Source organism: Danio rerio, chromosome 13, assembly GCF_049306965.1.
Source record: "Danio rerio strain Tuebingen ecotype United States chromosome 13, GRCz12tu, whole genome shotgun sequence".
Classification (NCBI taxonomy): Eukaryota; Metazoa; Chordata; class Actinopteri; order Cypriniformes; family Danionidae; genus Danio; species Danio rerio.
The window spans coordinates 14,624,625-14,646,922 of NC_133188.1; the positions used below are offsets into that span (position 1 = coordinate 14,624,625).

Genomic DNA, 22,298 nt, shown 5'->3' on the forward strand with positions numbered 1-22,298 from the left:
TGAATTGATTTATGAGCTGGATACAGATGAGAATATTGATGGTTAAACTGACCCTCTTAAGCCATTCTGAAGCAGAAGTTGCCTTATGTTGGTTCCAGCTTGCAAGCATAGCTTAAATGGTAATAAACAATGGATTTTTTTAGCAAGGCGTTGGTTTTAAAAAACATTATTAATAAATAGACTACAGAATATTCCACTGCATGTCATTTCGGTCCCTTTCACTTCTTTTCCTCTCCATGCACAAAAAGGAATCTCTAGCAATGATCATATTTATTTATGATATAGGACATAAGGGAAAAGTTTTCACTCACTCAAGCAGTTGTTGTCATGGAAATGGCTGAGGAAGTGGTTGCACTGATCTCGGAAATTCCCACTTGCCGCACAGGAGCACCACGGCCCCACATTGGATGTAGAGTTATCTAGGTAGTTAGGAGTTATAATGCTTCCTACAGGGAAAGAGAACGAGACACAGAAGAGAACATCAGTTGCAAAACAGAAAGCCAAATGCAGTACCAGTATAATGGTATCCCATAAATGCTATGTCCATCTGTCAAATCTCCGTGTTGTGCTACCAAAAAAATTATTTTACCAGATGAAAGTTTTTTTTTTTTTTTTTTTTTAATGGAATAGGGCACAAAATAGAAAATATACTTTTTAAAAAGCCATTTCTTTCTTTGACTTTAAATGGACAGTGAAAATGAGTTCCTAAACCTTCTGAAAATGTTCAATTTCTTTTTTGACTGTTCAATTCCTTTTCCCTTCTTTTTATGTGAACTTTTGCAAATTACATTGGAATAAAATTATATGTAAAATTAAGAAGATACAAATGGTGATAAGATCTTCAAGTAATAAAAATCATCCACTCAGCAAAGTAAAACAATTTTTGCCATATAAATTAATTCAGTATTAACACACTAAGAAATGCTGGGTTGTCAAAGCCAAGTGTTGGGCCAAATATGGACAAATCTATATTAATGTTGGGTTAATTTTTTCAATTAATTTTAAATGACAATTTTAACCCCAATAATAATAATAATAATAATAATAATTCCTTACATTTACTGTATATAGCGCTTTTCTGGACACTCAAAGCGATTTAAACATTTTTGGGGGAATCTCCTCATCCACCACCAGTGTGCAGCATTCACCTTGATGACGTGACTGAAGCCACACGCCAGCTGATTGGTGGAGAGGAGTGAGGAGTGATGATGCTAATTATAATATGGGTACCTACAACCCAGCATTTTTTAGAGTACAAATTTAGGTCATATATGAACAAATCCAACTTAGCTGCTTAAAAGTGTTCCTAAATTGTACATGTTACTACTTAAATATACAACAGTTTACCAACACACAAAAAAATGCTGGGTTGCCATAATCCAGCGTTGGGTCAAATATGGACAGTCTGGACATTTACACATTTTAAATTACACATTTTAACCCAACGGTTGAGTTTCTCCATATTTGATCCAATTTGATGAGATTGGTGACTTCCAAAAATGTTATACATTTCATTATTAAAAATGATCATATTTTATCAATAAACTACAGAAGATTAAAAAAATAGTAGTTACATTAAAAAACAGCAACAGCTTGGTGATTTCCAACAATTAAATGAATGTAAATTATTAGAAGTAGAGGAGAAAGGAGAGGAGGATGAAAGTACCATTTTTTTAATCGGTCTTATCATACACCAGGCGCAATGTGGCGCAAGGCGCGACCAATTGTTGTTTGCTAGTTTCAGCTTGGCGCAAGAGTCGTTTTGACATTTTGCACCACGCTGTTTAAATATCAAATGCATTTGCATAGGCGTTCTGGTCTAAAAAGGAAGGTGTGTTGAGGAGCATTGCAGGCGCGTTGCTTTATTGAGAAATTATGATAGATTTTTCAATAGACCAGAACAAAGCCGATCTATTGTCCAGTGCAGAGTGCGTTAGTTGTGCGCCACTGCTTAATACACACAAGATGTAGAGCAATACGCAAATCTTTACATATGAAAAAGAATTAAAATATTGAGGATATAAATATATATATATATATATATATATATATATATATATATATATATATATATATATATCATTATTAGCAGTTGTTATCACATCAATATGTTATTATTATTAGCAGTATTATCACATCAATATTTTATTATTATTAGCAGTATTATTTATGATATCCATATTTAAGTTTAGATTTGCCCATCAGGTTTCAGACAATATGGGGCACAGCATGTGTATTTGGATATAACTCAGTTTTTTGACCACACTTCATTATTATTGATTATTTATTAGTTTGCTGAAAATTAGAACTGAATTTAGAAATTGTTTTGAAACAAATCTTTGCGCTTAACAAACGAAATTAATTATTTATAACTGATGTCTGTGCATACAAGTTTTCCCTATCCACGAGAGCGAAAGTAGAAAATGAGAGGCCTTATCTCTCATTCTCGCGCTGTAGATGCTCTGTTTAACTGTTTTCTTAGTGAAACGCTCAGTTCTTCCACTTAAGCTGCGGTCACACTAGAGTTTGAGCATGTGAAATTCTGTCGTGCAGCGATGCGAAAAGGGGTGGTATTAAACAAGATTAGGCATTAAAAAAGTGAGCGATTGCTCCATGTTTTAAATTTCTGTCCAAAGAGGTCATGTTTTGATCCTAGATTGGTTTCACGCAGTCAAGTGATGCGATTTCGCAGGTCAGAGTTCACCAAGCTTGAACTTTGTACCGCAGCAACCTGCGAAACTTAACGCATGATCCTGTGTTTCCGGTCTGTTGCATTCGCGTGCGTATGAATGGAAGTCTATGGGAGGAAAAGCCCAGTATGACTGCAGCTTTACAAAATTGTCATGCAAATAGCAATTGCGCTATGACGCGACACAACTGGCTCTTAAAGGGAATGGGAGATGAGACTCTGATTGGTTTATACTCAAAACACACCTATAACTCATTAAGAAAACTTAACCCTTTTAGACCATGCGCCACCACGCAAAGCAGACTTTTCCGTCCTTATTTTAGCAAAATTGGATTTTGACACGCCCTGAATGCGTTTGTGTCCTGCGCTTTGCGCATGGATCATCAAAATAGAGCCTAATGTTTTTAAAAGAAAAATGCTATGATTACAAACTCATAAGTGTGGTTTATCAATAGTAGGTGGTATTTTGAACAAATGTAGAACAGCTTCAAAATAATTTCATTTTAAACAGAAATTGCACATTGTTACTATTGACCCTGCCAGTAGGGTAGAAAGTAACACACGGGTGTGTCAAAAGTAACACAACAATATTTGCTAGATTTACTGGCTTAATCTTGTTTATTTGAAATATATCTGACTTAGACCTTGTTAATAGCAAACATATTTCGACAAAAAATATTAGTCATTTTCATTTTAAATTTCAGATCCATCATATGTTTCAAAAACAATCAGCTACTAACTGCAAACTGTTAACATTTTTAAACAATTTTTATATATTTTTTTATTATTATTGGCAATACTATATGCATTCCTTCTAAAAAATGTATGAATCAAAACACTGAGAACTCTAATGTGGAACTGAAAAATAAGGTTTGTCTATTAGCAGTGGGGCATAAATAACAGTGTTACTTTCGTTTCCCCTGATTTACTTTTACACTGTAAAACTCAGAGATTGCAAACTTAAAGTTGTGTTATTGCAATAAATAACCTGTATATTAATCATTGTTGTGATGCATGAAAAGAGAAACACAAAGGAAAAAGAAACATCTACAACAGTTTACTTTCTACACGTAAAAACTGAAAAATTCAGACCTTAATATTAATATTAACCTCACCTGAGACTGGTGGGCACAATATTTTCAGCACAAGTCTATTCTTTGTTTAATTTTGAAGACCGCCACTCAGAGATCATCCGTCAGTTGTGGCCTGTATTTATTTTTTTATGTATTCGATTGCCAATAATTTGTCAAATTTAACCTGGTGCTATAAAATCAATCAGCTGCAGATGTGTTGTCAATCTAACGTAAACACACCAATCCTATAAAACAAATGATTAAAAGGCTGATGGCTTTTCATTTGCATGTTGTGGTTTTAATTTATAACTATAAAATACTACTTTTAACTTCTGTTGGTTATGGAAAACACATGAAAATTCTAATAGTTTAATAAAATTTATTTGACTTTTGGAAAACACCAAGCAACCCCCTGTCAATGTCTGATCAAGGACTTTAGCATTTTGCACTGTATTTTCTTTTCATCAAAAAAATAAAAATAAAAAAATTGGTATTGGATTTGTGCCTCTAATGGGACATCAAAGTGCACCTTATTCATAGAACGTGCTATTAGACTCATTGCATCTGACGAACGCTTCAACTGACTAGCGCGCATCACCGCAAAGACACTTTCACCCTTCTGATGATGAAATGTTTGTTGCATTTTCACGCAATCACTTTGTGTTACTTTACGGGCCCTCAGCTAAGGCAGATATGAAAAGCTCTGTCAATCTTCTTCTTGTGTGTGGGTTACATAAGTGGGCTAGAACATTGATTGCAGAGGATATAGTTGCGATGCTCTCGGAGCTGTGTCTTTGTTCAGCAGGGAGGGAAAATGACTGCTTTTTCAGCGTGTGAGTGAGTGTAGAAGTCGTCAGCTGAAAGCGGGAAAAGTGGAGGTGCTGCACTCTGGAACTCCATGGTCTGATAGGGTACCGTTTAAACACATTGATTTCTTTTGTCCCAGAACACAAAAGTGCAACATCTTCACAACCGCTCTTGGAAAAATACTGCCTTAATGACTAGCAGCCAAGGCAAAGCTCTTGTTCTCTTTTTTTCTTACTGCTATCTTTGACTTGTACATTTGTTGATGTCGTAAATTCTTCTGTAGCTCTCTTTACCACCAAATCTCTTTCACAGTTCTGTCCAGCTTTTGACATCATGTATTTATATATGGGTCGCTACTTGATGTTGCATTTTCACTGTCACACATGACAAAAATGCATACAATTAGTCTTGTCATCATTTAAAATGCCCTAAATTGTTAAATATTTGTCTTCCATAAACCTCTTAGACATACTCACAGTGTTGCTGCTTGTTCAAAGTATTTATTTAAAATGAGCTGAAAAAACACAATTCTTGAGATTTGTTCGAAACCACAAACATTTAAAGAGCCCATATTATACATGAAATAAGGTCATATCTTGGTTGTAAGGGTCTCCAACAACAGTCTAATATGCATGCAAGGTCAAAAAACACTTTCATGGTCTTATAATCTGCATTTATTTTTATCTAATTATCCCAGCGACTCCTGTATGAATCGTCCAGTGATTCATTTGTTCCCAAACCCCTCCTTAGCGCGAAGCTAATCTGCGCTGATTGGGCCGATGACAGTCTGTCGCGATTGGTCGACTGCCTTCAGTCAGAGAGGGAAATGGCCAATAGCTAATCAGCAATTTAAAAAGTAATCACAGTTCATACACGCTCGATAGTGTAGGCGTGGACTTTAGCTGCCACACTATGGCGAGTGGATAGTGCCACGGATAACCGAACGAAGGAGACAGTCGTGTACTCGCCATACCACACACACACAAAAACACACACACACCTCCGGATGACAACGCTCCCGCTTCAGCCCGCACCCGCCAGGTTTTAGCCTGAGAACCCGCTCCGTTTTCTGCCCGCCGCGCCCGGTCCCGCTAGAGCGGAGAACACAACCAAATATCACCCAGTATACAGTCCAGACAGCCAAGCTGTCTGTATAAAAACACACACACAGCACAAAGTACACAAAGCTCGTTCGTTCGTTCGCTCTCTCTCTCGCTCTCTCTCTCTCTCTCTCTCTCCCCGCGCCAGATTTCTGCGGCGCGGGAATACATTTCCGAATAAATCGCGGGAGCAGAACTCTAGCACGGAGCTCCATAAACAAACAGCACGCGTCGCGTTTTTAACGTGACTTTGCACGCGATAAGATAATATATCCAGTTAACCTGATACAGTACACGCGGTTACAAGTAACAAATCACAACTAAATACATTTGCAAGCAAGAGTAAACGAGGCAACAACTTTAACCGCACGTACTTACACTTGAGAAATGTAGGAAGAAACCCATCCTGACAGTTACTCTTTACTGATCCTTCCTTTAACAAACTCAGATGAAGTATTCTTTGTAGCATGTAGCTTCCAGAAGTTTCCAACTGCTTGGTTATAATGCTGATGTTTCATCTTTGGGTAGAGACTCAATATATCCATCTGCAGTGTGACTTCAATCGACCGGCATGTTTGTGTGCGTGTGTTTGTGGGTGTGCGTGTGTTTGTGGGTGTGTGTGTGTGTGTGTGTCTGGGTTACTGCGTCAGAGGGCGGGGCCTCAGGTTTGAAATCTCCCGGGTTTGCGCGTGCACGTGAAAAACTTTGTTTCGTTCGTACGTCATGGCGAAACACCTAATGAGTCGGTATCAAGGCGACTCGTTTGAAGCACTATGATTCGACTCTTTTATAGATGAATCAACAGTTTTAAACACTGTATTCTTACATATTTAAGCCTTAGCTGGATACTTCACTTCACTTAGAGCTGTGTTACACACTACATGGAGGGGAATTTTCAAAAACCCATAATATGGGCTCTTTAATTAATCTATATACACTCACCAGCCACTTTATTATGTACACCTTACTAGTGCCAGGTTGGACCCACTTTTGCCTTTAGAACTGCCTAAATCCTTCGTGGCATAGATTCAACAAAGTTACTGGAAATATTCCTGAGATTTTGGTCCATATTGACATGATAGCATCACGCTGTTGCTGCAGATTTGTTGGCTGCACGTCCATGATGCAAATCTCCCGTTCCACCACATCCCAAAAGGGCTCTATTGGATTGAAATATGGTGACTGTGGAGGCCATTTGAGTACAGTGAACTCAATGTCATGTTCAAGAAACCAGTCTGAGATGATTCACGCTTTATGACATGGCACGTTTTCCTGCTGGAAATGGCCATCAGAGGATGTCACTGTCAAAGGGACGGACTTGTTCAGCTACAATACTCGGGTAGGCTGTGATGTTGACAAAATGATCAATCTGGATTAATAGGCCCAAAGTGTGCCAAAAAATATCCCCCACACCATTACACCACAACTACCAGCCTGAACCCTTGATATACAAGGCAGGATGGATCCATGCTTTTATGTTGTTGACGTCAAACTCTGACCCAACCATCCGAATGTCACAGCAGAAATTGAGACTCATCAGACCAGGTAAAGTTTTTCCAATCTTCTATCGTCCAATTTTGGTGAGCCTGTGTGAATTGTAGCCTCAGTTTTCTGCTTACCTGGTGTGGTCTTCTGCTGCTGTAGCCCAACCAACTTAAGGTTTGACTTATGCATTCAGAGATGCTCTTCTGCATACCTCGGTTGTAACGAGTGGTTATTTGATTTACGACTGCCTTTCTTTCAGCTGGAACCAGTCTGGCCATTCTCCTCTGGCATCAAAAAGGCATTTGCAGCCACAGATCTGCCACTTATTCTGAAAATTATTTTGAGAATTGTGGTTGTGTATGAAAATTCCAGTAGATCAGCAGTTTCTGAAATAATAAGACCAGCCCATCTGGCTCCAACAACCATGCCACGTTCTAAGTCACTTGAATCACCTTTCTTCCCTATTCTGATACCCGGTTTAAACTGCAGCAGATGGTCTTGACCATGTCTACATGCCTAAATGCACTTGAGTTGCTTGATTAGAAATTTGCATTAACGAGCAGTTGGACTTTACCTTATAAAGTGGCTGCTGCATGTATTTAAAAAAAAACATAGGATCTTGATAATTTTTTTTTTTTTTTTTGGTGAAAATCATACCATCTGGTATATAATGTGCTAATAATAGGCTATACAGCAATTGTACAGAAACCTTTAATTAGTTGAAGGACCCCAGATCATGTGACTGAAGCCCTCTGTGAAGCCCATGAGGTGCACCTGTTACAGTATATCTAAGAATTGTTCATAAATTTAGCTTTTTTGTAAACATAAGTTTTGTTGTCCTTTTGTGTGACACCCTTTTCATTGACAATATCGAAGTAAATCAAGTCAGGGAGAAAAAAAAATTCAAATAAAATAATTAGCACTGTTCATGTAGTGTAGTTTCTTTATGAGGAATGTCAAAAAATGAAGACACGTTTCTCACAATTGGTATATTATTAGGAGTCGTTTTTCTTCAATTTTACTGTCAATCCGTAGCCCAAAGTACAAACAAACAATAAAGTTAGTGACCCCTTATTCTTTCTCAAATGTCAGAATTTAAACTAAATAAATATGACCATTTTTTTCTTCAATTTTGTGTTTTAATGCTTATTTGTCAATGACCCATATGCAAATTTGTTTCTTAAGCTACAGTGAAACTTTTGCTATCGCTCTAATGTTTTGGCCCAGGTCCATTTATGATCAGGGTTCAATTTGTTTCTGTTACTAGACTGCAAAAGTGAGCCGCTATTGACGACATGTAATTTGCATCATTGCATGCACCTGGTCACATTTATTATAGTGAAATGTGTCTCATAGCTGCTTCTCCCCAAATAAATTGCCTTCAGAGAGCAGCCCTCATTGTTTTTCTTGCTACTTTTGCAAAACATCCACAGACAAGTGCTGCAAAGTACTAAAACTTTTGTTCAAGTTTTAGTAGAAGCTGGAAACTTATGCTGAATCATTAGTTATGGTGTAAATCAGGTGACATAAGTAGGCATGGCAGGTACTTGTGCTGATGACAAATATTCTAGAAACAAGCTAAAATAATAATAATAATAATAATAATTATAAAAATAAATAAATAAATGATAAATTGTTAAAAAAAGCCAGCAAAGATATGCAAAGCTGTTTCCGGAAAGCCATTTGGGCCACCTAAAAAGAGCATTGTTGAACTTTGAAGGTACATATTAGTGACTTTTTGAAATGGTACTGCCCAAGTGACAGCTTTTTGGCCTTAATTTTGTAGCTACATGTACTCTTCTTAGACTGTTCACCCCAGTGTGGGTTTCATTGTACACCAGATATTTTGGTGCTCATTCTGGTGCTGTAGATACTTTACCTTCCTACAAAGTTTAGTTCCAACCCTAATTTAAAGCTCCTGAATTTCTTAAATAAGATCTTCAGGAACTGAACTGCTGCTCCGTTCTAACTTACATACCATCCATCCTAAAAAGTATTGAAAAAATAAATAAATAAAATTGTGTCCTAAATCGTAGTAAGCACAAATGATTGCTCCACTGCTACACAGATGCTTTTTTCCATTAGTAATTTAAAGTAGAGCTCTGTGCATACTCTAACAGCTAATATTCCCCCAAACACATTGTGTGCTACAAACTGGGTTAAAGTCAAAAACAAAAAAGATTGGAAAGGTTGAATGGAAAGGCTTAGGTAAAGGAGTATGAATGATTATTAACTCTTATATGCTGTTCAGGAGGTTTTCATCAACTTTGGGGTGATTTTGAGTTATAATTTGGCAACAACTTTCTCTTTGTTTCAGCAAATGGAACAACTTTTGTTGACCAATCTAATCTTGGGAAAATGCTTTAAAAATATTCAACAACTCAACAATGCAGTCTTTGCAAACTTACTACCCTTTCGTTATGTTCTCGACCGTGTTTGCCCTATTGACATGATTGTGTGAATATGTGAGAGAGACTTTTGTGCACTTACCTTGATATTTTTGAGAAAATAAAAAATAAGCCTCTCAGAACACAGTAAACATAGTAAGTGTATTTATTTTTGCTGTATGCCAGTAACGTTTTTGCTGTGTCTTATCTAAAGGGTTAATGCTGCCATCTGATGATCAACAGTAAAAATGAAAAGTTTTACCTCTGCCCAACAGGGAAAACCACCAACAATCAAGAATGCATGATTATTTAATGTCATGGCTTTGCAATTAAAAAAATGTGGTTATAATAAAAGTTAATGGGGCAAAAACAGCCACCATCATAACAAAAGGGTAGTCAATTTGAACAGTCCACAAGAGTTAATTAGCATGTAACCTAATAAACTATATAAATGTAATTTTATCTATGTCATATTTCATCTGCAACAACATTAGGAACTTATCTAAAGCCACATTCAGTCATTAACTTATGAAAATATACTTATGCAAGCAAACTGATTTCACATCAAGGAGATTTCTCTGCATGAAAGATCTGCAAATGACAGATTCAAATGCCACTTCATCTCCAACATAGTAGGACATTTATTCTAAAGTAATTGTAGAGAATGTGACAAGATGATCGACAGGGGATGTAACTAAGCAACAGAACCGATCATTAATTAGAAAGAAAGTATGACCCAAAGGTTGCACTCTTTTGTTACACACTCAAAAGTATGTACATTTTTCAACACAAAAAGAGAACATATTTTTAGAGCTTACTGTAGTATAAATAGATAAACCGGGTTCAGCCCGTTTTGTCACCAATCTCTCTAAGAAGGTAGATCTCCAAGATCAAAACTGGGCATTTTTGTTGGAACCCCTTCACAAAACTGTATTTTTTTAGGTACGAAGGCCATCACTTGGTTGTTAGTTGATTTTGGGTATAAAATTATGAGGAACTATTGTTGACCTTTTAAACTGGTACAGTTTTAGGTTTTGTACCCCCTTTGTCATTTTTGTTCCTGACAGTGTACTGTATAGCATCCTGCACGGTTTAGCTCAAACCCTAATTTAAAGCACTAGAACAACATAATTAGGATCATTAGGAATATTTCAGGGTGTATACAGGAATCAAAAAATGAAATTCAATATCTTTTAAGACCTTCTTTAAGGCTCTTTCTGCACATTTTAATACCTTGTCGCCACTTTGGGTTTCAACCTCTAACATTGGCGATATTTTAACTTACCAACACAGGCTCATTATTGATACACACCCCTGTACACATTTCTGGAGAGCGCCAAATATATGCCAGAAGGTAAGTTATTTCACAGTTTTTGTTTTTTGCAAATCCACTAGAGGTCGCTGTGCACTTTTGAGATCTCAAATTTCTCTCGCTTTGTGCCATTCGCAGCTGTTGATCTTGCATAAATCCACCAGAGGCCGCTGTCGACTGACCGACTGATACCCCCACCCACCCCCTTCACTAAACCTAACTAATAAGGTTTTTCAAAAGCACCAACTGACCTGATCACCCTGATCTTCCTTAAACCCAACCAACAGTGTTTTCCAGAAAAAAAAAGCCTTTGCGGCCGTCTGATTTTTACCACGTTTTCAGATCTTACCACATTCTCACCCTGTTATTTACTTGTTTATTTTATTGTAAATTTTGTAGTATTTACAATAATGGTGCAAGATAGGGGAAATCCGGTAAATTCTGGTCATACGCTGTCTTTATGAATGGAGCGGCAGTTGTGAGGAGGAAGCATGGCGTGCACGCCAAGCAGACAATACTGAGCAGACAATGCAGACAAATTAGGAAAAGTTGGGCAGCGTCAATTTTCTTTGAGGATGTGCAGTCAAGGATACCTGCAGGTGCTAATGTTGGGTAACAGTTATTGTAGCTGTGTCCAGGAGTTGGCTTATGTCATTGTTTTGAGTCACTATATAAGGAATGTTGAGGATTAATGTATTGCATTTCTGCACATTATTTAAGAGTGGGGTACGAGCCAAATTGCCTTGAGAGTATTGCACGCTTGCACCTGATAAAAAATCCTTGTGGATTAGTCTGCTCACCTGATACCAAAGTGGTTTTCTTAGGCCCCGTTTACACTGCCAGATAAATGTGACTCAATTCCGATTTTTTTGCTCATATGTGAAACAGATCGGATCTGTTCTATGACCGTGTAAACAAATAAAAACGCATGCATTCGGATATTCAGAGATCGGTTTCAGGCCTCTGGAAATAAATCATATACAGATTGGATATGTGACAATGCGACTGTCATGTAAACAGGCAGATCGGATATATTGAGGCATTCCGTATTGTACATCACTAAACTTGCGACAATGTGGTGCTTCTCAGTGGTTCAATGACAGAAATAAGAGCGTGTGTGGAGATGCCGACGCGGTAAACAACATCAGAGGAAACACAGAGAAGGAAAGTGGTTAGTCGCCACAATTTGCTCCCACCAGACCTGAGATCTCTCTCAAAGTATTTTAAGTAAATTTCTTTGAATGGTGGAGGACATCATAAAGCATAAAAACCATGAGCGCAAGCTGCGATGACGGCCCTTCCCCACCTCCCCCTCAAAATTATTTTAAAGTTGGGCAAACTTAGTGTTGTAACTTTTGTTTTTTGTCGCTATTAATACACGCACTGCGGGCTACACAAAGAATATCTTTATTCTCTCCAACACCAGTGCGCATACAGGCAAAGGCTACATCTTCAACTACAAACGCACATCAGGGCCATACCATTACATAAACTGCATGGGGGTAAATCTGGACTAAACCATTCACTGCTTATACTACACTTCGCATATTTCGCAGGGCTAAAAGCAAGACAATTTCTTCCATCATGGCTAGTGTGGCACAAATGCTAGAACCTGCCTTTATGCATGTGCGACATTGTAAATTGTATGGCAAGTGTAAACGCATGAATTGGATATGGGTCACAATTAAAACAACGTGTAAACAGACAGGCAAACATATCAGATATAGTCAACAAATCGGGATAGGGTATCAAGACCTGACAGTGTAAACTGGGCCATAGTTAATTGTTTGATATCCCTTTTTGCGTAATTAATAAAGGTTATTTATACGAAAGTCTATCGTCTTTATTGTCTTTAACCCCTTTAACAAACTAGGTGTTACATTATTTTTTACCTTTTGTTTTTATGTTATCTGTTTTCTGGAACCGTTCTGCGCTGGTCTCGAACCCTGTTGTCACCATGAACTCTTCTCTGTTTCAAGTTTTCAAGTCGAGCTACTGGGCAAACTAGTAACAGCGGAAAAGCAGTCCACGTGATTCACGCTCTCCAGAAATGTATACTGGGGTACTTTTTCAAAATGACCCTGTGTTGTAACTCACAATATATTAACTAAATACTGATTTTAAGAAACTAATCCTGAACTAAAACACTATTTATTTACTGAATGAAAGTGTGAATTCAGCTAGCACAGCAGGAATAACAAGAATAATAAGCAGTGTGATGTGAAATCTAGCAGGATTTTATAAACTACCCAGCATACCATTGGCAGATTAAATTCAGGCAATCTTTAGCATACAACTAGCATTTAAGACTGTTTATATATACTTTTTAAGGGCCTTCAATTTCTCTAAATGGATTTATCAACTTTTAATACATTTTAAGACCCCGTGGACACCCTGTATTTAAACCAAGTTTATTAGATTTTCTGTTGCATCATGGGGAAAAAAGTTACAAAAGTTGGGGTGACACAATTTCAAAATGTACTCTTTTTTACTTCATTCATCCCCAAGGGAATATTTTTTTATTTCATTAAGGTAGCTTTTTAAAGGGTACTGTCTCCAGTGACAGATTATATAGCACATTTTTATTCCAAGAGTGAGTGCACCAAATACACACCTAATATTGCATACCTCTGACTTACAAGCTTAGTTCCCCCCAATGTTGATTTAATTGTACAGCAGAGAAGCTCAGTTCTACTTCTGGAGATCTGCCTTCCTGCAATGTTTAGCTCCAACCCTAATCTCTAAGTGTCTAAACCACCTAATTAAAATCTTCAGGAACATTAAATTATTGCAGAAAGGTTTGTTAAAGAAGGGTTGGCACCAAACTCAGCAGGAAGGATAGATCTTCAAGAACAGGATTGGTCACCTACAGGGAAAAAGGTACAAAAGCGGTCACTAGGGCAGTATTCTTTCAAAGGCTACATCTGATTCTCAAGATCAGCTTTCCTGCAGAGATTAGTTCCTACCTTAATCAAGCAGATGGATTTAATCATGACTGGGGCTAAAATCTGCAGGAAAGGAGACCTTGTGATTCAAAGTTGTGCGCCTGACCTTGAAAGGTATATGCTACAAGAGTACTAAAGAAAATATGGCCACACTTTATTTTGATGGTCCGTTTGTTGAATTTAAATTGCAACAAATTTTCATTAGATTATAAGAAGATTCGTAGGTAGGGGTTAGAGTTAGTGTACTTGCAAAGTTTCTTATAGTCAGTTAAAAGTCTGTTGAAGGAGCATATCAACAGATATTAACCCTCTACTGCACATTTTAATGGTACAGTACATGACAAAAATTATTCCACATGATTTTTTTTTTGCTTTTTTTGGAAACATTTTAATGTTAAAAGTTGTTTTTGGTTTGACCCCCAACCCCAAATATTTTTTGTTAAGTAACAATGGTACACAATCGCAAAGAAAATTCCTCACATATTCTATATTAAATATCATGAGTCAGTGATCAGAGAGCAGTAATAATTTACAAATCTTATTCAAATTGTAACAGAATCATTAATTAAATTGGGAAGAACAACTAGAGCATATACAGTGCTCAGCATAACTGAGTACACTGAGTACTGAGTATAGTACTCAGTGGTCATAGGTCATATATTTTGGTGCATTTGAACAAAACAGATTAATAATGCAATTAAATTAATACGAAATATTGGGAAAAAAATAACAAACTACAAAATTTAAACTAAATTTCATATATTCATTCAGTCATTTTCTTGTCGGCTTAGTCCCTTTATTAACCACAGCGGAATGAACCGCCAACTTATCCAGCACGTTTTTACGCAGCGGATGCCCTTCTAGCCGCAAGCCATCTCTGGAAAACATCCACACACACACATACACTACGAACAATTTAGCCTACCCAATTCACCTGTACCGCATATCTTTGGACTGTAGGGGAAACCGGAGAACCCGGAGGAAACCCATGCGAGCGCAGGGAGAACATGCAAACTCCACACAGAAACGCCAACTGAGCTGAGGTTCAAACCAGCGACCTTCTTGCTGTGAGGCGACAGCACTACCTACTGCGCCACTGCTTCGCCTATTTTATATATTGTTTTTATTTATGTTGAATTTACTCTTTTACATTTTTTGTTCAATATTTTTCTCTAACATATCAATTAGGGCGTATTAATTTTGGACCATTATCATAAATAATTTTGTTAAATTAGCCCTAGATCTAATATTAATTTGAATGAGAAATCTGCACACTGTATATAGTGGTTTGATACTGGTTTATATATTTGACCCCTATTTTGTGTGCTACCTGCTGTGTAAACTGATCACTTATAAATGTTAATCAGCGCTACTTTTTGAACTTCTGAAGATATTTTTTACACTTCTGCTCAAACTTTGTTCTCCTCACTGTCACTGCAGTCTATCTCAACTTTAATTCGCTCTTTACTTCCATAAAACAAGCTTACATCCATAATTCTTTTAGAAAATATGTAAAAAACTAAAATTAAATGAAAAATAATACAATATGTAATAATGATAATATGTGAAAATGCCCACATTTAATGTCAGTAAACACTTCTTGAAAAGTACCACTTATAGCACAATGTTAAGGCAATGAAAAGAAAAACTGAATTTCTGAACATGTACAATAAAATAAAAACTTCATAAAACCTTACAAAAAGCTTCTTCACAACTTCACAAATACACACATTTTTTGTACAGTTTATGTTACTTGAAATGAGGTTAATTAAGCAAATAATTTTAATTTCTTCTCATACCATGTGCTCCTGTCACCATGAGTCAGAAAAGGAAGTTCCACCTTCAAATGGTGTTAGGTAGTGACTCAAACACCTTATTGGATTTTTTTATTGATACTTTTTCTGACATTTTAATTGGTTCATCATTTGAAGAAATCTGTGCTTAGCACAAGCCTTAAGAAAACTTTCTGTTGCCTGAGGGCAAATCTATGCTGTAGAGGGTTAAGCAGACAGTCTACTAATAATCAAATGGACCATCAAAATAGTGTTATCAAAAATATATTTATTATAAACTTATAATGACAGTGGGTAAGCGAGTCACAAATTAATTCTGGGGTTGAATGACACTTTAAGATTAATCTTTCACTGTTCGCACCATATGCATAGTTGATCATTAAAAATAACCCTCAAGCTTATGTGTCACAGTGGTTTTCCATTTGTCAGAATTCCACCTATCAGTGCAAAACGTGATCAAATTGCAATGCCCACAATTCTAAGCTGTCTGACTTGTGTATGTGATAAGCCAGGTTGGACTACGTTGCCCAAAGTTCTCACCTATCAGGCCGGTGTATGCAATAAGGCAGGCTCCGTAATTTTCTTGCTGGCAGCCGCTGGCAGTGAGCTCGGAGGGTTGGCAGTCGTGCTGGAACTGAGCCCAGCGAGACCTGAGGGAACCACAACAGCACATCCATCATGTAGCCAGTCAGCAAACCCTCAGAAGCACAAATTCACTCAAACACTTGCTTGTATGCTACCTGCCACTATACATATAGATGGAGCTGCATATTCTGCTATTGTTTTGTCCTCTCTTTAGCTTTCCACCAATGCACTCCGGTCCACTCTTTATCATTTTCTCCCTTATCCCCCTTCATATACAGTCCTAATCCATTCGTTTTTCTTTAATTTTAAGCAGAGACATGACTGCAATACAGAGTTCTGGAGAACTGCCAGATACTCAGACAGAGGGGCAGCAACTGGTCTGGGTCATTTACATGCAGGTCACATTCAGCCAGTCTTTCTGGTCACCAATCAATCATTTAACCAAGTCAGTCTCAGAGGAATTACTCACATTCCCAGCTGATTCCTTATGTTAACTGGCTGTTGTGGCTGTAAGTGATCTCATCTTGTGTAATGTATTGTGTCAGCAGAGTGTTTGCTTGGCGTGTGTGGAGCATGATGGTTGACCGATAGCAGAGAGCGATGAAGGTCTTTGTGTTTGTGATGCGAAAAGAGAGAGGCTCAAAAATGACCACTCAAACTGCAGTGAGAGCCTCTCAGAGTGAACGCAGCTGGCATACACATGATAGGACTCAATGTGTCTAAATCTCTCAATTTGTCCATATTGAACAAATGAAGTGTGAGTAAGTACTTTTATTATTGTTTAGGGTGTGCAGTCTACTAGAAATCCAAGTTTAAAGGTGCCATAAAATGTGTTATTACATATTAATAATTCATGTTAAATTGTTTTCTGATTTTTAAATAAAAGATATGTGGCTTAGGAAAGTGCAGAAACTCACCAAAAACTGATTTACAAGTCTGTTTCCAAAATCTAGGAATTGGCCTTTATATGGAAGTGGATTTTGACCATACTTGAAAAAGTTGTGGATATTAATATTAATGCTCCATAGTTTGTGTCAATGCCTGACATTCACACACATGTCTGAAATACATGCATGCAAAATAGTAGAGATGTAAACCTACACTGGTCTCACAGTTCGGTAATAATTATCATGCCATCGATTTAGTTCAATATCTCAGAGCATCACGGTGCATTGATGATGCTTTCCATAAACAACTTTATATTTTGCTTCACAGCACAATAATTCTTCTATTAAAAAGTATAAATGAAGAGTTCAGATGCAAAACCCTCTGAATCCATCAGATCTCTTTTCTTGTAAATGAGCATTTTCTTTCAGGCTCCTCTGATTAGGTTCAGAAGATTCATTTTATATGTAATGATAAGGTTATTAGCTTGTAAATAAAAGAACTTTTTAAAATTTTTTTAAAATGTACTTTAGACAATTTTTTTAGTTTTTAACAAGGTAGATTTTCTTTTGCGTCAAAACCAGTGCCACACTTCTCATCCAATTCATTAAACTCCATCTTTTAAAATATAAATCAGGTGTGAAATAAAACAGTCTCCCTATAAAATACGCCAGTGTCAGTGTGCTGTTACATTGAAAACATGTGATTTGATTCGCGCCTTTTGATTGGTTCTCAAGACATAGAGGCCTTTGGTGTAAAGGCAAGTGGCGTTTAGAAGCTTTTGCCAACAAACCATTATTTCTGAATTGGCAGACGCTGCAGTTGTAGATGATTTGAAGCAAAACTATTTGTTAAACATGTACTACGTGCCTAAAGTATTCGCTCAATGTTATTAGCTAATTTTTGGCGGAAATGGCGATTTTTGCCTTTTGCATCTGAACGCTACAAATACATTTATATATTATTTGTGATACAATTTTGTTCTTTAATAAAAGCAATATACAGGTACATGCATAAAACAACATGAGCATTTATAGCAAATAAACACATGTAAATATCCCGCTCGCTTTATGAGCCTTGTACAGTGAATTCTTACACACTTACTATCGGTCACATGCTCAACAGATAGGGCTGCGATTGGCTTTAACGCTCTGGTACTGTTTATTGATGCAAGACACTGATAAACGGCAACGGCGATCAAAGCTGATCCATAATAGACATAGAGGAGAAAACTCGCTCTGCAGACACACGCTTCTTACAGAAGTAACACTGTAACAGTCAAGAGGAGAGGAAACGTTTTAACATTACCTCACGCCAAAAGGTAAAATCAGCCACAGTGAGAGAGAGTTGTAATGTGTTTTACAGTGTTTTAATTACTCGTGGTCTCTTCCCTCGCCATAATAAACTACCACAATTTAACTGGTTATGATCTATTACTGAACAGATGTAAACAAAAATATATAATTTTACAGTATATTTCCGACAGCTAATAATGGGTTAACAAGGAGGGTGGGACTAGACAATATATGGGAGAGCACATGACACAAAGAGACAACACAAGCCATGCACTCACATAAAACGAGACTAGAACATGCAGCCATGAGAGAACTCGTTAACCGCGTGTTCATGACAACACAAGTACGCAGTGCATGTAAACATACACCACGTGCCAAACACAACACCAACAGAAGACTGAATGCGTGACACGAGTACACGACGATTGAAAAGACTCACCGTGCACTCACACAAGCAGCGTGCATGTTTCATCCCAGCGCCGACCGGAACCGAAACCAACTAGACTAAGGCGCTGGGAATAAAAAACCATGCTGCAGACAGACGAACGTGAACATCCAGACGGGAGCGCGCAATTGCAAACACGCATAGACCTCACGCGCCCACATCAAGTGGGAACGCACAAAGTTCACAATTGGCGCTCATAACACGCACACAATGACAGAAACAGGACAAGACGGAAAAGACAGAGCTAGTGTCCGGACTCTGCCACCAAAACAAGAATTTACAAGACCAGAGAGGTAGAACCCTGACAACGCCTACAAAATAACCATATTTCAATTTTGTAAATCCTTTGTTAAAAGACAATTAGAGTAGCAGCGGGTTTATTTTAGCTAGAAGGAAAGCATGAGCAGTCTTTATGCACCGGAGTAACCTAGTTTGCTCTAGCATTGTATTGTACATCGAATAGAGGCTAAATTATAATTAAACCCGATAAAACCGACCAACAGAGATGTAATTAGAGTTGTATTTTGAGGTTTTTATGCATCTTAAAACAGATACAGGAAATAATATCAACCTCTGCATAAACAAATGAGTTTTACTGGTGTCCTTTCACTCCAGAATGTTTTACTGGTATCTTGTCAATCGAGAAAAATCACAAGAGCTGAGTGATCCATGATTAACTGATGCATAAATATGGATTAAAGACTTCTATTCAGCATTTGTTTGTTGCCTCAATACAAATATACACAGCAAATTTCACAATATGCACGCTAAACTAACTAACAGAATATAAACAGACCTTCTGCCTCTTAAATAATTTAACATCCTTAGATTCCACATTTTGCATTTTGACATGATGAGACTTTCTGGCCATGCACGGCTGAACTTCTTTCCAGAACTGCTTGCTCTTAAAAAGCCTATCCTATTTTTAAAATAAGAGTCCCACATACATTGCAAGTTTAATATATACTTAAATAAACTTTCATATAAGGGAAAGTTATCATTACTGCAATTTTTTCTATGACACATTACAGACATTCAACCACTGCCTGGACGTGTATATTAATAATTCTGTGTGGATCACCAGAGTTTTTCATTGTGAGGATTTTACACTCCTCACAATGAATTTACATGTGATTGAGAAAAATAATGGCATTTGAGACTAACGGTATGTCATCTTCATGGAGCTCTTATTATTCAGCCAGGCCTACTGTAGGTGTGTTTACATTTTTATTATATGGCACTTTTAATTTTGTTTATAATTAGTTTTTAGTTGTTTTTTTGAGCACTGTATAAGCCAGGGGAGTCCAAACTCGGTCCTGGAGGGCATGTGTCCTGCAGATTTTAGCTCCAACTTGCCTTAACACGACTGCAAAGATGTTTCTAGAAAGCCTAGTAAGTACATGATTAGATAGCCCAGGTGTGTCTGATTGGGGTTGGATGTAAACTTTGCAGGACAACAACCCTCTAGGACTGAGTTTGGACACCCCTGGTATAAGCAAATTAAAAGGATTTCTGAAAGATCTTGTTACTGTACTTCCAAGATTCAGATTTGTCATCAGGGGAACAATATAAACGAATAAAATAGTTATTTTAAATTGTGGTCATATTTTTTCAAAATGACTGTATTTACTGCATTTTTGGACAAACAATAACGCAAAAAAATAACACTTTGTTAAGCATAAGAGACTTATTCACCCCACATTTTTAAACAGCAGCGTATTTGCCGTCAGCCAGAGAATCTTGTATTGCAAGTTAAAGTCATCATATTTATTAGCTAGCTGTCAGAATAACAACATCCAGTTTAAAGGCATTTGTAACTCTATCATTCCCTTGAGTGGAGTTGTTTGTTACTGCCAAAACAAAGCAAGAGCTTGCGCAAAGCATGTTTAACAAGGCAGTGGATTAGCAAAGCATTTAAACATGCATTTTAGTACTTGAATAAAGATTGTTCTGACCTTAAAAGAGCACTAAGTGCAATTTAGCAAGACAAGTCAAAGTGTATGATCTCTATCATAAGACATTTACAACAGTTTTTGTGTAATAAAATAAAGCTTATTTATCTAGTGCGAGTTTCACAGTTTTAAACACATTTATATATATATTTTTATGTTTAAAACTTTTTTTCATAGCAGGTCAAACTGACTTGGTGCACTTTTGTATTTTTGCTCGCTACAGAGAACAGAGCTTCAATCTTTAGGCTCTTCAAAAGAACTTGATTGTATTTATAGCAGTAGTTTTCACACACAATACCCACTTGCACACATAGTCGGCTTCACACGCTCGGAGCTGGACCAGGCAATTGGGTTTCTCCCTTTCCTCAAATGAGCACGCAGGCACAATGGTCTGGCGTCGGCGCTCTGCACACGCTGTGTCAGAGCACGGACAGAAGAGTAGCTCATGCGTGTAGTCGGGTGGCACTCGGTCAAAGAACTTTCTCAGTGCTTTGCTGCAGCGTGCGCGGTTGCAGGTCCCGGCTCGTGCTGATGGAGCAATGCATGCTGACACATACTCGGTGCGTAGCTTCTGACACGTCTCGTCAACGTTACAGGCCTTGGCGGCATCCAAACAACGATTCACTGTTGTCATGCCAACCTCAGACTCTGAAAAAAGAGAGAGACTTTTTTTATAATGGGATTAACATGTTAGTTACACTTCCTCCACTGAAGTACAAACATGTACATGATGTAGATGCTGCAGTCATACAGTTGCTGTCCAGTGCTGAAATAGAAGCCTGTTCTCTGGATATCTCAATGTATGCACTTACATACATGAACTCATATATATATATATATATATATATATATATATATATATATATATATATATATATATATATATATATATATATATATATGTATGTATACATACACACACACACACACACTAATAAATATACTGGATACTGTGTGTAGAAAATAACTGCATAAACATGACACTTAAAAAAACAACACTAGATTTAGATCTATTTTATTGCAGACGGACATGAAACCTATTATCTGCAGAATATGTTTATCAATACTTTAATAATGGGTTCCATGTTAAAGAAAAAATACATTCTTGATGCTAATTTCTGTTCAGTACAAATTTCTAAAGATTAGACTAATATCAACAGGTGTAGTATATTCTGTTTTACATAAAATATGATTATTCTGACCTGAGCTAATATACTGAACCAACAAACATATTAAATATTTACATTAAAGTAATCTGAAGCTGCTTGGCATTTCATCGCCAATTTAAGATGGCCATTTCATTTCTAAATGGTCATTTCAACTTCAAATGTCTATTTCCATTTTGAAAAGTGGAGGGAACATGACTTTCCTTGCCCCAGTGGAAGCTGCGCCTGCATGCAAAATCTATACATTTAGTGTGAAGTAATGAGCCCAATGTGTACTGAGAAAAATGCACCACATCTGAGCCAATTACTAAACAATATCCATCAGGGCTTTCAGTCCAAAGGTTTGCTCATTTAGAGAGAAGAAAAAAACCCCATAGAT

At 37.2% G+C, this 22,298-nt stretch overlaps 1 protein-coding gene across 3 annotated transcripts in view; it reads right to left on the bottom strand.

The window, feature by feature from the left end:
* Positions 1–22,298, bottom strand: part of gfra4a (GDNF family receptor alpha 4a) — a 292,438-nt gene that overhangs the window by 29,974 nt on the left and 240,166 nt on the right. For all 3 annotated transcript variants that reach the window (XM_073919162.1, XM_073919161.1, NM_001123058.1), the window contains 3 exon segments: positions 21,056–21,401; positions 16,132–16,241; positions 312–446 (listed from right to left, as the gene is read on the bottom strand). In XM_073919162.1, coding sequence (XP_073775263.1) covers positions 312–446; positions 16,132–16,241; positions 21,056–21,401 — 591 coding nt within the window.